Genomic DNA, 15,000 nt, shown 5'->3' with positions numbered 1-15,000 from the left:
CAGTAGATCAATACGCCCAGGTCCATTAAAACATAAACCTCGTTTAAAAAAGGTTCTAAAATGTGTCGGAAATCTACAGGAGGGTCAGTCGATACGTAGTTTCACCAGAGATACAACGTAGCAACTACGTTATTAAACTAACGTTAGTGATCAGATACAACGTAGCAACTACATTAAGGGGACTACTTTCTGAGGGAGATGAACTCAAACTGAGGATACATTTAATAAGAATGATATATGAATAAGAAAAAGCATAATTATTAAAGAATTTGAATTATTTTATTATGTTGGCAAGCATGTCAGTCTGTCTGACCTGTCTCTCTGACCTGTCTGTCTGACCTGTCTGTCTGACCTGTCTCTCTGACCTGTCTGTCTGACCTGTCTCTCTCTCTGCCCCCCCTCAGGTAACTGGATCCTGGAGCGGTCTCTGGACGGCGTGACCTTTGACCCCTGGCAGTTCTACGCCATCAGCGGCGCCGAGTGCCTGTCTCACTACAACGTGACGCCGAGACTCGGACCGCCGACCTACAAGAGAGACACGGAGGTCATCTGCACGTCGTACTACTCCCGCCTCAACCCACTGGAGCACGGGGAGGTGAGACAGGAGCCTGTCTGTCTCTCAGACCCACACGTCTCTGATTACCTGTCTGTCTCTCTAACCTGTCTGTCTCTCAGACCCACACGTCTCTGATTACCTGTCTGTCTCTCTAACCTGTCTGTCTCTCAGATCCACACGTCTCTGATTACCTGTCTGTTTCTCTAACCTGTCTGTCTCTCAGATCCACACGTCCCTGATTAACGGCCGCCCCGGCGCTGATGATCTGACCAATGAGCTGCTGAACTTCACGTCGGCTCGTTACATCAGACTCCGGCTGCAGCGAATCAGAACGCTCAACGCCGACCTGATGACGCTGAGCACCCGCGACCCCCGAGAGATAGACCCCATCGTCACCAGGAGGGTGAGACAGGCTGGCACACAGACAGGCATGCAGGCTGACAGACAGGCTGGCACACAGACAGGCTGACAGACAGAGAGACAGACAGACAGACAGACAGACATAGAGACGACAGACAGACGACAGGCAGACACAGAGAGACAGACAGAGAGACAGATGACAGACAGACAGACGACAGACAGACAGAGAGACAAACAGAGAGACAGATGACAGACAGACAGACAGACAGACAGAGAGACAGATGACAGACAGACAGACAGACAGACAGATGACAGACAGACAGAGACAGACAGACAGCTCTTCATGTTTGAGTAACATGATCAACAGTGGTTGTTTTCTTCAACGTTTCTGATGCAGCAAAGTCTTTATTAAGACGTTGTTTCTGAGTATTATTTTTTAGCTTTTAACTGAAAGGAGAGCTCGAAGACAGAAGAGAGTACCTGGCAGGTAGATGTACTAATGACATCATAACATGAATGGTGTCAGGGCAGAGAGAGTACCTGGCAGGTAGATGTACTAATGATGTTGCAGTTTAACGTGTATTCTGATCTTGTGATATTTGCAGTACTATTACTCCATCAAAGACATCTCTGTGGGCGGCATGTGCATCTGTTATGGCCACGCCCAGAGCTGCCCGCTGGACGCCGTTACCAAGGTAACCACACACTTGTTCACCTGGAGACGGGGGGGGGGTCCCACAGAAACTTTAAACAGAGTAGATTTAATATTTATTATTGTTTTTAATCATTTGTGTGTCTGTCGGTGTGTGTGTGTGTGTGTGTGTGTGTGTGTGTGTGTGTGTAGAAAATGCAGTGTGTGTGTGAACACAACACCTGTGGAGAGAGCTGTAACGAGTGTTGCCCCGGTTACCACCAGCAGCCATGGCAACCAGGGACCCTCTCAGAGGGAAACACCTGTGAGAGTAAGAAACCCTAACTGAGATTATTAATATCCATAAATATATCTATGATTAATACCATCAGGTGGGGCATGGTCATTCATTACCTGTCTCTCTCTCCACCTGTCTCTCTCTCCACCTGTCTGTCTCTCCACCTGTCTGTCTCTGTCTCTCTCTCCACCTGTCTGTCTCTCCACCTGTCTCTCTCTCTCTCTCCCTGTCTCTCTGCCTGTCTGTCTCTCTCTCTCCACCTGTCTCTCTCTCCACCTGTCTGTCTCTCCACCTGTCTGACTCTCTCTCTCCACCTGTCTCTCTCTCTCTCTCTCTCCCTGTCTCTCTGCCTGTCTGTCTCTCTCTCTCCACCTGTCTCTCTCTCTCTCCCTGTCTCTCTGCCTGTCTGTCTCTCTCTCTCCACCTGTCTCTCTCTCCACCTGTCTGTCTCTCCACCTGTCTGTCTCTCTCTCCACCTGTCTCTCTCTCTCTCTCTCTCTCTCTCCCTGTCTCTCTGCCTGTCTGTCTCTCCACCTTGTTTCTTTCTCTACCTGTCTGTCTCTCTGCCTCTCTCTCTCTCTCTCCCTGTCTGTCTCTCCACCTGTCTGTCTCTCTCCACCTGTCTGTCTCTTAGAGTGTAACTGTCACAACAAGGCGTCTGACTGTGTGTATAACCAGACCGTCTCTGATTGGTCACTGAGTCTCGACGCTGACGGCGTGCGTCGGGGGGGCGGAGTCTGTTCCAGCTGTCAGCAAAACACGGCCGGGATCAACTGTGAGAACTGCAAGGACGGGTACTACAGGCCCTCAGAGGTACTTATACTGCATATACTATTACATATACTACAGGCCCTCAGAGGTACTTATACTGCATATACTATTACATATACTACAGGCCCTCAGAGGTACTTATACTGCATATACTATTACATATACTACAGGCCCTCAGAGGTACTTATACTGCATATACTACTACATATACTACAGGCCCTCAGAGGTACTTATACTGCATATACTACTACATATACTACAGGCCCTCAGAGGTACTTATACTGCATATACTATTACATATACTACAGGCCCTCAGAGGTACTTATACTGCATATACTATTACATATACTACAGGCCCTCAGAGGTACTTATACTGCATATACTATTACATATACTACAGGCCCTCAGAGGTACTTATACTGCATATACTATTACATATACTACAGGCCCTCAGAGGTACTTATACTGCATATACTATTACATATACTACAGGCCCTCAGAGGTACTTATACTGCATATACTATTACATATACTACAGGCCCTCAGAGGTACTTATACTGCATATACTATTACATATACTACAGGCCCTCAGAGGTACTTATACTGCATATACTATTACATATACTACAGGCCCTCAGAGGTACTTATACTGCATATACTATTACATATACTACAGGCCCTCAGAGGTACTTATACTGCATATACTACTACATATACTACAGGCCCTCAGAGGTACTTATACTGCATGTAATACTACATATACTACAGGCCCTCAGAGGTACTTATACTGCATATACAACTACATATACTACAGGCCCTCAGAGGTACTTATACTGCATGTAATACTACATATACTACAGGCCCTCAGAGGTACTTATACTGCATATAATACTACATATACTACAGGCCCTCAGAGGTACTTATACTGCATATCATACTACATATACTACAGGCCCTCTGAGGTACTTATACTGCATATCATACTACATATACTACAGGCCCTCTGAGGTACTTATACTGCATATCATACTACATATACTACAGGCCCTCTGAGGTACTTATACTGCATATCATACTACATATACTACAGGCCCTCAGAGGTACTTATACTGCATATACTACTATATATACTACAGGCCCTCAGAGGTACTTATACTGCATATCATACTACATATACTACAGGCCCTCAGAGGTACTTATACTGCATATACTACTACATATACTACAGGCCCTCAGAGGTACTTATACTGCATATCATACTACATATACTACAGGCCCTCAGAGGTACTTATACTGCATATCATACTACATATACTACAGGCCCTCAGAGGTACTTATACTGCATATACTATTACATATACTACAGGCCCTCAGAGGTACTTATACTGCATATCATACTACATATACTACAGGCCCTCAGAGGTACTTATACTGCATATCATACTACATATACTACAGGCCCTCAGAGGTACTTATACTGCATATAATACTACATATACTACAGGCCCTCAGAGGTACTTATACTGTATATAATACTACATATACTACAGGCCCTCAGAGGTACTTATACTGCATGTAATACTACATATACTACAGGCCCTCAGAGGTACTTATACTGCATATAATACTACATATACTACAGGCCCTCAGAGGTACTTATACTGCATATACTACAGGCCCTCAGAGGTACTAATACTGCATATTAGTGAAGGTAAAGAAGACTATCATGGAGACGGTTAGTTCATCAGTTTACTAGAACACTGACATGACAATTATAAATATAACCTTAACTGATGTGTCTCTGTGTGTGTGTGTGTGTGTGGCTGTGTGTGTGTGTGTGTGTGTGTGTGTGTGTGTGTGTGTGTGTGTGTGTGTGGCTGTGTGTGTGTGTGTGTGTGTGTGTGTGTGTGTCTGTGTGTGTGTGTGTGTGTGTGTGTGTGTGTGTGTCTGTGTCTCTGTGTGTGTGTGTGTGTGTGTGTGTAGGTGTCTCCATACTCTGACTCTCCGTGTGTGGAGTGTGAGTGTGATCTGAGAGGATCAGAGTCTTCAGTCTGCAGCAGAGACGACACACAGCCAGGTTCATTATAATCTGATTATTCTATATTATATATTATTATATTATTATATTATTATATTATTATATTATTATATTATATATTATATATTATTATTCATAACTGTTGGCATTATTTCTGCTATTGAGTCTGATCCAGCAGCGATAAAGTCTAACTGTAGCTGTGTGTCTCTCTGTCTCTCTATCTGTCTGTGTGTGTGTGTGTGTGTGTGTGTGTGTGTGTGTGTGTGTGTGTGTCTGTCTGTCTACCTGTCTGTCTGTCTGCCTGTCTGTCTGTCTGTCTGCCTGTCTGTCTGTGTAGGAGTGTCAGCAGGCCAGTGTGTGTGTAAAGAAGGCTTCTCAGGTCTCCGCTGTGACCGCTGTGCGTTTGGCTTCAGAGATTTCCCGCTCTGTTCTCGCTGTGAGTGCAACCTGTCGGGCAGCGTCAACACCGACCCCTGCAGCGCCTGCACCTGCAAGGTAACACGCCGTGACATCACACCGTGACATCACACCGTGACATCACACACTGACGTTTATTAAAGGCCTGTCTGTCCTCCTGTCGTCTGTCAGGTGAACGTGATGGGAGCTCACTGTGATCTGTGTCAGCCGGGCTTCTACAACCTGCAGGCCGGAAACCCTCTCGGCTGCTCCGACTGCTTCTGCTTCGGAGTCTCTGACGTCTGTGAGAGTTCAGAGTGGAACACAGCACAGGTAACACATTTTAATCATTTATTTATGTCCACATGAAGAAAAATAGTACAGGGACACAAATATTACTGATGCAATACAATACATACACAAACTCATGGACCAGTGACACGCAGCAGATCTTCACAATATCACTTAACAAGCACAATACTCAGTTCTTAAGGGTATAAGTAGCACAATACTCAGTTCTTAAGGGTATAAGTAGCACAATACTCAGTTCTTAAGGGTATAAGTAGCACAATACTCAGTTCTTAATGGTATAAGTAGCACAATACTCAGTTCTTAAGGGTATAAGTAGCATTATACTCAGTTCTTAATGGTATAAGTAGCACAATACTCAGTTCTTAAGGGTATAAGTACAAGTGTCTCCACCATATGTGGCGGCTGCCAGTACTACCAGATATGTCACAGTACTTTGCAAGCTGTTAAGTCTCTGATTGGCCATCCCAAGTTGTTGCAGCCCTCTTACTACCAACCTGTGTGTGTTTCCTAGGCTACCAAATATGAAAACTAGTACACACACACACACACACACACACACATAAACACGCACACACACTCCTTTGGCGGTCACTCGAAACGAGTATGACTGTCCTCTCTGTCGGGTCGTCTTATTTGTGGATCCTCAGGTGGCTGTAAAGGCTGATACGTGATCCACAGATTCTGCTGAATGTGGGCATTGGAAGGCTGAGGTGGTGTGTGGTGGTGGAGCCTGTCTCTGTTGAGGTGGTGTGTGGTGGTGGAGCCTGTCTCTGTTGAGGTGGTGGTGGAGCCTGGAGTTTGTCCTTGCGGTGTTGCTGCTTTGCCTCTGCGGCACGGCGGAGTACTATTTCATTACATGATGTTAAACTTTTTCAGACTGGTCTTAATATTGTCCTTAAAGCGTTTCTTTGGCCCACCAGGGGCTCGCTGTCCTTCTATTAGCTGGGAGCAGGGGCGTAGGAATGAGTTTAACATTGGGGGGGACACATATCGGAAACCTGACAGATCCGTTAATGGTTTGAACAGAAATATGTCATAAATTAACTACACTGCAAAACATTCACCAACATACTTTATTTTACTAAAAAGATACATTTGTAAAGATAAAGGAAAACACATTTTGAATGGCAGTAATTAACTGATAAATATCAAATCAATTATTTAATTGCAGGCCTAATCATCCAGTTTTGTAGATTAATAAATAACATATATTGATCAACATTAGAATTCAAATTTTCTGAATACATTTTCTTTCCTTAGTTGTATCTTATGCCTCAATGAACAGACACAGACACATGCAAAGGTTAAGGTGAAAGGCAAAAACAGCATCAAGAATTTTAACATATAAACCAACTTAATTTTACTCTCGAGTGTGATATCCTTCCACATTTCCACTAATTAACTGGTGTGCGAAGGTAAAGGTAAACGAAAGACATTAGAATGGATGTAATGAACTGATAAATATCAATTCCTATGTAGTTTTCTGTCACAAATAAAAGTTGGATAGCACTGTACAGTCCTGCATTCAATAATTTGCGTGCTGTGATTTTTTTCAGTGTCAAACATGTGCCGTGGCACACAAAAGGTTGAAAAACACTGGCCTAGGCAAAAGAGCCAAAATGTGTTTTCCTCCTGTCATTTGCAGCCACAAATATATACCACCTACCTGCAGCGCTGCAGTGCTGGCTCTCCCTACATCACCCTCACCAGTGTCACCACTGTTAGTTTCCAGCTGAACTTCATCTGATCTCTAATATGAAAGCAGTGGAAATGAATAAGGTATAGAAAAATACTGATGGGAATGTCATGAACAAGCGAAAAACACACAGACAGAAAAACTCCTTTCTAGATGTGGGAGATGTGTAACGTTGCTCGTTTTCAAGTTACATGGGTTAAGTTAATAGAAAAATCATGTTCTTTTACAATCATCTTAAATACTGTTTTTAGTGTCAAATCGCTTTTGTCCATTACATTACTGGAAAGTCCCTCATATTTTCGCCAGCCAACGTTGGCTAGTAACGTTAATAGTAACAACGTTTACCTAACAAGAGTGTACTAGTTAGATGTTGAATCACATCAGCTTAACATCAACAAGTCTAACGTTAGACAGCAAATATAATTATCCTCCTGGACAAAATTATTACCAACTCACATTTCCTTTCTTTCTTTTCTTCCCAATGAGAAAGAAATCACTTAAACTGAGCTGCTGCTGTCTTTTAATCTTAACCTCTGACGACCTGTCGCCAGCTTCAGACCCCCGCTTCCCAAACAGTCTGAGCCGTTGAGGGGGCGGGCCGGTGACAAGACACTCTGTTGCGCTTTCAAAATAAAAGCATGCGAGTTAAAGATTTCAAAATCAAATATTTTTCTCCTCCGCTGTATAATTTTTGGGTGGGACAAATGCGACTGTCTCCAATATTGGAGGGGACACGTCCCACCCGTCCCCCCGGTTCCTACGCCCTTGGCTGGGAGTACAGGATCTGCTTTGGGAGACGGTTGCTGGGCATGCGGATGACATGTCCTGTCCATCGGAGCTGGTACTGCATTATGATGGTAGTGATGCTGGGCATATTCCTTTCCTCCAGAATGCTGGAGTTTGTACGTCTGTCTTCCCAGTTGATCCTCAAGATTTTTCTTAAGGCTCTTTGATGGAATAGTTCCAGGGCTCTTAGGTGTCTGCTGTAGGTGGTCCAGGATTCAGCTCCGTACAGCAGGTTGGGAGAATCACAGCTCTATAGACCAGGAGCTGGGTTTGAGCCCTCAGGTCTCAGTCATCAAAGACTCTTGTCCTGAGTTTGGCATAGGCTCCGCTGGCACAGCTCAGGCGATGGTTAACCTCAGAGTCTATATCGGCCTTGGAAGAGAGAATGCTGCCAAGGTAAGGGAAGTGTTCCACGCTTTCCAGAGTGGTGTTATCCACCTTGATGATGGGCTGGAGTGATGGCTGGTTGGTGGTTGATACAGAACCTGCGTTTTCTTGATGTTCAAGGCCAAACACAGGCCTCTGTATGACTTTGCAAAGGCATTTAGGATGCCCTGGAGGTCTTCAGGGGAGCGTGCTACAATGGCGTTATCATCGGCGTATTGCAGCTCCATGATGGTGGTATTTCTGACTTTGCTCTTGGCTTTGAACCTGTTAAGGTTGAATAGCCTGCCGTCAGTCCTGTAAAGGATTGGGATCCCCTGTGGCAACTCTTGATCAGTAAGATGAAGTATGGCTGCAATGAAGATGGCAAATAGGGTGGGAGCAATGATACATCCCTGTTTGACCCCAGTTTCTACAATAAAGGGCTCAGATTCAAAGCCACTGTTGAGCACTGTGGCTGACATGCCGTCATGCAGTAGCCTCAGTACACGGATGTATTTGTCATGACATCAATACTCCACAGTGCCTGACGATCCACTGAGTCAAAGGCCTTTGTCAAGTCTATAAAGGCCAGAGGCAGTCCTTGTTCCCGACACTTTTCTTGTAGTTGGCGAACAGAAAAGATCATGTCAGTTGTTCCCCTAGATGGGCGGTAGCCGCACTGTGATTCAGGGAGTACCTCCTCAGATAGTGGTAACAGGCAGTTGGCGAGGACACAAGCAAAGATTTTGCCTGTTGTTGACAAGAGCGAGATGCCCCTGTAGTTTCCACATTCAGCCTTGTCCCCTTTCTTGAATATGGCAACAATTTGGGCATCCCGGAGCTCTGAGGGGAGCTCTTCCCTTTCCCAGACCTTGACGAGAAGACTGTGAATGTGGTGCCAGAGCCTTGGTCCTCCTTCCTTTAAGATCTCCACGGGGATCCCATCAGGACCAGCGGCCTTGTTGTTCCTGAGATTCCTGATGGCATTGCGAACCTCAGTTAGGGTAGGAGGTTCCCCCATGTCTTCTTTGATTGGATTGGATGGTCGGCAATGTCTGGTTCAGCTGAGCTGTCACGGTTCAGAAGTTCCTGAAAGTGCTCCTTCCAACGTGCGTTGATGGAGTCATTGTCTTTTAGAAGAGTCTGTCCATCTTTTGAGCGCAGGCGATTTAAGCCGCGGTGGCTAGGGCCATAGACAGCCTTAGTGGCATTGAAAAAACCTCTGGTGTCACCTGAATCTGCCAGTCTCTGGAGTTTTAGAGACTTTTCTGTCCACCAGTTGTTCTTGAGCTCCCTCATCAATCTCTGAGCGTCAGCCTTGGCTCTGGAGTGCGCTGCCCTTTTGGCTTCACATGTTATATCATTTTGCCACACTCGGAAGGCTTTTCGTTTTCTAGAGATAAGTTGTTCTATCTCGATGTCATTTTCATCAAACCAGTCCTGATGTTTCCTGGACTGATACCCAAGGGTGGATTCGCATGAGTCATGGATGGTGGATTTGAGAAGGCCCCAGTGCTCTTCGATGTTATCAGGATATTCTTGCTGAAGACTTTCCTCGAGAGAGTCCTGAAGTAGCTGCTGGGTGGCAGTTTCTTTCAGGCTGTCTAGGTTCAGTCTTCGCCGGGTCTGCTTCTTCTGAATCCTCCTCTTTTTAAGTTTGATGGCCATTGTGGATCGGATGAGGCGGAGTCTGTCCAGCAGTTGTCAGAGTCTATCATGGCCCTTATGATGTTCACATCACAGCGGTCAATTGCTCTTACAATGACATAGTCAATGAGGTGCCATTGCTTGGAGCGAGGGTGCCTCCAAGATACCTTGAATTTGTTTTTCTGTCGATAGAGAGTGTTAGTGATGACGAGGTTGTGCTGAACGCACTTACTCAGAAGCAGCACTCCATTGGAGTTGATGTTACCGATGCCCTCCTTGCCAATAATGCCCTTCCAGAGGTGTTGGTCCCGGCCTAGCCTAGCATTGAAGTCTCCAAGGAGGATGATCTTGTCCTCCCTGGGGATTTTTGACAGGGTTTCTTCCAGGCAGGCGTAGAAGGCTTCTTTTCTTTCCTCCACGTCGGAGTCTAGAGTAGGGGCATAGGCGCTGATTACTGTCGCTGTCTGGTTGTTGGCCAACACCAGACGGATGGTCATGAGGCGCTCACTGATCCCCACAGGAAGTTCAGAGAGGTGGTTGACAAGCTGGTTTTTGATGGCAAGTCCAACTCCATGGTTTCTAGCCTCATCGGCTGGCTTTCCTTTCCAGAAGAAAGTGTAGCCACCTTTCTCCTCCTTCAGCTGCCCTTCACCTGCCCGTCGGGTTTCGGAGAGAGCAGCTATATCAATCCGGCATCTCTGCAGTTCTCTGGCGATGATGGCGGTTCGTCTCTCAGGTCTGTCACTGGAGGTGCTGTCCATCAGAGGGCGCACATTCCAGGCTCCAAAATTAATTTAAATTTCTTTTGTTTCTGACCGCAAATGAGGTGTTCCCTTTGGACGTGGTAATCCAGTCGAGAGGTATGAGGCAGGCTATTTTTAGGGCACCTTTTCTAGCCCCTTCCCCATCTGGGGTAAGCAGAGCGGATCCTAAATAGGACTGCTTAGTCATGGGTGTAGCTGCCGAAGAGCTCTTCTGCCTCGTTCCAAGAGCCCAGCGACTGACTCTGACACCCATCGCCTGATGTGCCAGCTCATGACTAGGGACTTCCAGACTACACAAACCTGCCCCCGTCGCCACTTGCTGGTCGCCGTAGGACTTTATCTGGGGAGGTAGGGTGGATTCCTTTGTGGAGGACGCCTGTGTTTGGCGTTGTTTAACGTGGGGAGGCTGGTGCACAGACAGCCACCACACGGTCCTTAGCAGGTCTGGGTCAGGGTCCAGTGGCATGGAGTCCAAGACGACTGGGGACCCATCCCTGCTGCAGCCTTCAGCCACCTTCCCAGCCGTTATGATGCTCCACTTAAGTCAGCCATCTTCCTCCGCCTGTTCCGCCGTAGAGTTCTTTGGTCTTTTTTTTCAGGGTGTGCTCCCTTAGCTTTTGCCTCTATAGGCTACCCCACAAGGCAGTGGGAACACACACACACACACACACACACACACAGCCATACTCCACTATATCATATTGTTCTGATATTATTTATTCTTTATCTTTAAAATGATGAACACATTCCAGGTGCATCATACAGACGCTTGGCTCCGCCCCTCTCTGGCCCTCCAATCACTGCCTGTTGTCCACGGCAACGACCTCCCCATCCCCAACAACTCCTCTGGCCACGCCCACCAACACGTGCTGTCGTGGGCGGCGCCTGACCGTTTCCTCGGCAACAAGGTACGCTACAGTTTCCATATATAGGCCCTGGGTTTCAAAAGATTATATCTTTTTATCGTAATATTCCTCTTCTGTGTGAAAGTACTGGTGACTAAAACAACTGTTCCTGACAGTACCTAGGTAAGGACTACTAGCCAGTCAGAAGCAGAGTATGAGGGCGTGCCCTGACAGTGCCTAGGTAAGGACTACTAGCCAGTCAGAAGCAGAGTATGAGGGCGTGCCCTGACAGTACCTAGGTAAGGACTACTAGCCAGTCAGAAGCAGAGTATGAGGGCGTGCCCTGACAGTGCCTAGGTAAGGACTACTAGCCAGTCAGAAGCAGAGTATGAGGGCCCTGACAGTACCTAGGTAAGGACTAACCCGTCTGTCTCTCTCTAACCTGTCTGTCTGTCTCTAACCTACTTGTCTCTCTAACCTGTCTGTCTGTCTCTCTAACCTGTCTCTCTCTCTCTCTCTCTAACCTGTCTGTCTCTCTAACCTACCTGTGTCTCTCTAACCTGTCTGTCTCTCTCTCTCTCTAACCTGTCTGTCTCTCTAACCTACCTGTCTGTCTCTCTAACCTGTCTGTCTGTAGCTGGGGTCTTATGGAGGGGTCCTGACCTTCTCTCTGAGTTATGACGTCCCATTGGATAATGAAGACCACTCTCTCCGCGCCCACTCTGACATCATCATCCAGGTGAGAAAGAGATTTAAGAACTACTATTTAGAACTACAAACATGGCGTCTCCTCGGACTGATTCTTATGTCTCCGTCTCCAGGGAAACGGACGATCCCTCCGTCTCGCCCCCCCTCTCCTCCTCTTCCTCTCCGAGCTGGCCGAGCGATCGGTTGCCGTGGCGATCGTCCCGCAGCGTTTCCTGGACGATGAGACGGGTGTCCACGTTACCCACGATGCACTGCTGTCGGCGCTCAGCGACGTGACATCACTGAGGGTCAGAGTTCATCTCAACGCCTCCGCCGACGGGCCCATACGGTGAGAGAGTAGTCTGATTACATCTGGTACCTGTCTCTCTCTCTAACCTGTCTCTCTCTAAACTGTCTGTCTCTCTCTCTCTCTCTCTCTCTAACCTGTCTGTCGCTCTCTCTCTAACCTGTCTGTCTCTCTCTCTAACCTCTCTGTCTCTCTCTCTGTCTCTCTCTCTCTAACCTGTCTGTCTCTCTGTCTGTCTCTCTCTATAACCTGTCTGTCTCTCTGTCTCTAACCTGTCTCTTTCTAACCTGTCTGTCTGTGTGTCTCTCTCTCTCTCTCTCTCTCTCTCTCTCTAACCTGTCTGTGTCTCTCTCTCTCTAACCTGTCTGTCTCTCTGTCTGACTCTCTCTCTAACCTGTCTGTCTCTCTGTCAGTCTAACCTGTCTGTCTCTCTGTCTGTCTCTGTCTCTAACCTGTCTGTCTCTCTCTCTCTAACCTGTCTCTCTGTCTGTCTAACCTGTCTGTCTGTCTGTCTGTCTGTCTAACCTGTCTCTCTGTCTGTCTAACCTGTCTCTCTGTCTGTCTAACCTGTCTGTCTCTTTGTCTGTCTAACCTGTCTGTCTGTCTAACCTGTCTCTCTGCCTGTCTGTCTGTCTAACCTGTCTCTCTGTCTGTCTAACCTGTCTGTCTGCCTGTCTGTCTCTCAGTCTCAGCTCTGTGTCTCTGCCTGTCTGTCTGTCTAACCTGTCTCTGTCTGTCTAACCTGTCTCTCTGCCTGTCTGTCTAACCTGTCTGTCTGCATGTCTGTCTCTCAGTCTCAGCTCTGTGTCTCTGCCTGTCTGTCTAACCTGTCTCTGTCTGTCTAACCTGTCTCTCTGCCTGTCTGTCTGTCTAACCTGTCTGTATGCCTGTCTGTCTCTCAGTCTCAGCTCTGTGTCTCTGGACGTTGCCGACCCAGCTTCAGTTTCTGGCGTCCAGGCGGTTGCCGTGGAGACGTGTGAATGTCCGTGGGGTTACAGCGGCACTTCCTGTGAGGTCAGTTGATCACTTCCTGTCACAACTTCCTGCTTTCTCTGTTAGAACACGTGCAAGGTGACTCATCATGTTGTGTTGTTGTGTTGTTGTGTTGTTGTGATGTTGTGATGTTGTGTTGTTGTGTTGTGATGTTGTGATATTGTGTTGTTGTGATGTTGTGATGTTGTGATGTGTTGTTGTGTTGTTGTTGTGTTGTGATGTTGTGTTGTTGTGATGTTGTGTTGTTGTGTTGTGATGTTGTGATGTTGTGATGTGTTGTTGTGATGTTGTGTTGTGATGTTGTGTTGTTGTGATGTTGTGTTGTTGTGTTGTTGTGTTGTGCATTGTTGTGTTGTTGTGATGTGATGTTGTGATGTTGTGTTGTTGTGATGTTGTGTTGTGATGTTGTCTTGTGTTGTGTGTTGTTGTGCTGTGTGCTGTTGTGTTGTTGTGATGTGTTGTGCGTTGTTGTGTTGTTGTGATGTTGTGTTGTTGTGTTGTTGTGTGTTGTTTTGTTGTTGTGGTGTTGTGTGATGTTGTGTTGTTGTGTTGTGCGTTGTTGTGATGTGTTGTGTGTTGTTGTGATGTTGTGTGATGTTGTGTGATGTTGTGCGTTGTTGTGATGTGTTGGTGTGATGTTGTGTTGTGATGTTGTCTTGTTGTGTTGTGCATTGTTGTGATGTGTTGGTGTGTTGTTGTGATGTTGTGTTGTGTGTTGTTGTGATGTTGTGTGATGTTGTGTTGTGCGTTGTTGTGATGTTGTGTTGGTGTGTTGTTGTGATGTTGTGTTGGTGTGTTGTTGTGATGTTGTGTGATGTGTTGTGTTGTGCATTGTTGTGATGTTGTGTTGTTGTGTTGTGATGTGTGATGTTGTGTTGGTGTGTTGGTGTGTTGGTGTGTTGTGATGTTGTGTGATGCTGTGTTGTGCGTTGTTGTGATGTTGTGTTGGTGTGTTGTGATGTTGTGATGTGTGATGTTGTGTTGTGCGTTGTTGTGATGTTGTGTTGGTGTGTTGTTGTGATGTTGTGTTGTGGTGTTGTGTTGTTGTAATGTTGTCTTGTTGTGTTGTGCATTGTTGTGATGTTGTGTTGGTGTGTTGTTGTGATGTTGTGTTGGTGTGTTGTTGTGATGTTGTGTTGTGTGTTGTTGTGATGTTGTGTTGTGATGTTGTGTTGTTGTGATGTTGTGTTGGTGTGTTGTTGTGATGTTGTGTTGGTGTGTTGTTGTGATGTTGTGTGATGTGTTGTTGTGTTGTGCATTGTTGTGATGTTGTGTTGTGTCTTGTTGTGATGTTGTGTTGTGATGTGTGATGTTGTGTTGTTGTGTTGTGCGTTGTTGTGATGTGTTGGTGTGTTGTTGTGATGTTGTGTTGGTGTGTTGTGATGTTGTGTGATGTGTTGTGCGTTGTTGTGATGTTGTGTTGTTGTGTTGTGTTGTGCGTTGTTGTGATGTGTTGTTGTGGTGTTGTGTGATGTTGTGTTGTGTGTTGGTGTGTTGTGATGTTGTGATGTTGTGTTGTGTGTTGTTGTGATGTTGGGTTGGTGTGT

General features: G+C 46.2%; 1 protein-coding gene across 1 annotated transcript in view; it reads left to right on the top strand.

The window, feature by feature from the left end:
- lama1 (laminin, alpha 1) overlaps positions 1-15,000 on the top strand; it is a 73,554-nt gene that overhangs the window by 8,477 nt on the left and 50,077 nt on the right. The window contains exons 5-16 of the mRNA XM_031316934.2: positions 405-595; positions 780-959; positions 1,522-1,611; positions 1,761-1,878; positions 2,480-2,658; positions 4,600-4,693; positions 4,992-5,149; positions 5,243-5,383; positions 11,374-11,529; positions 12,104-12,205; positions 12,288-12,502; positions 13,363-13,474. Of these exons, the coding sequence (XP_031172794.2) occupies positions 405-595; positions 780-959; positions 1,522-1,611; positions 1,761-1,878; positions 2,480-2,658; positions 4,600-4,693; positions 4,992-5,149; positions 5,243-5,383; positions 11,374-11,529; positions 12,104-12,205; positions 12,288-12,502; positions 13,363-13,474 (1,736 nt within the window). The remainder of the gene's footprint in view (positions 1-404; positions 596-779; positions 960-1,521; positions 1,612-1,760; positions 1,879-2,479; positions 2,659-4,599; positions 4,694-4,991; positions 5,150-5,242; positions 5,384-11,373; positions 11,530-12,103; positions 12,206-12,287; positions 12,503-13,362; positions 13,475-15,000) is intronic.

Source organism: Sander lucioperca, chromosome 23 (genome assembly GCF_008315115.2).
Source record: "Sander lucioperca isolate FBNREF2018 chromosome 23, SLUC_FBN_1.2, whole genome shotgun sequence".
NCBI classification, from domain to species: domain Eukaryota; kingdom Metazoa; phylum Chordata; class Actinopteri; order Perciformes; family Percidae; genus Sander; species Sander lucioperca.
This window is presented reverse-complemented; position numbering and strand designations above follow the sequence as displayed.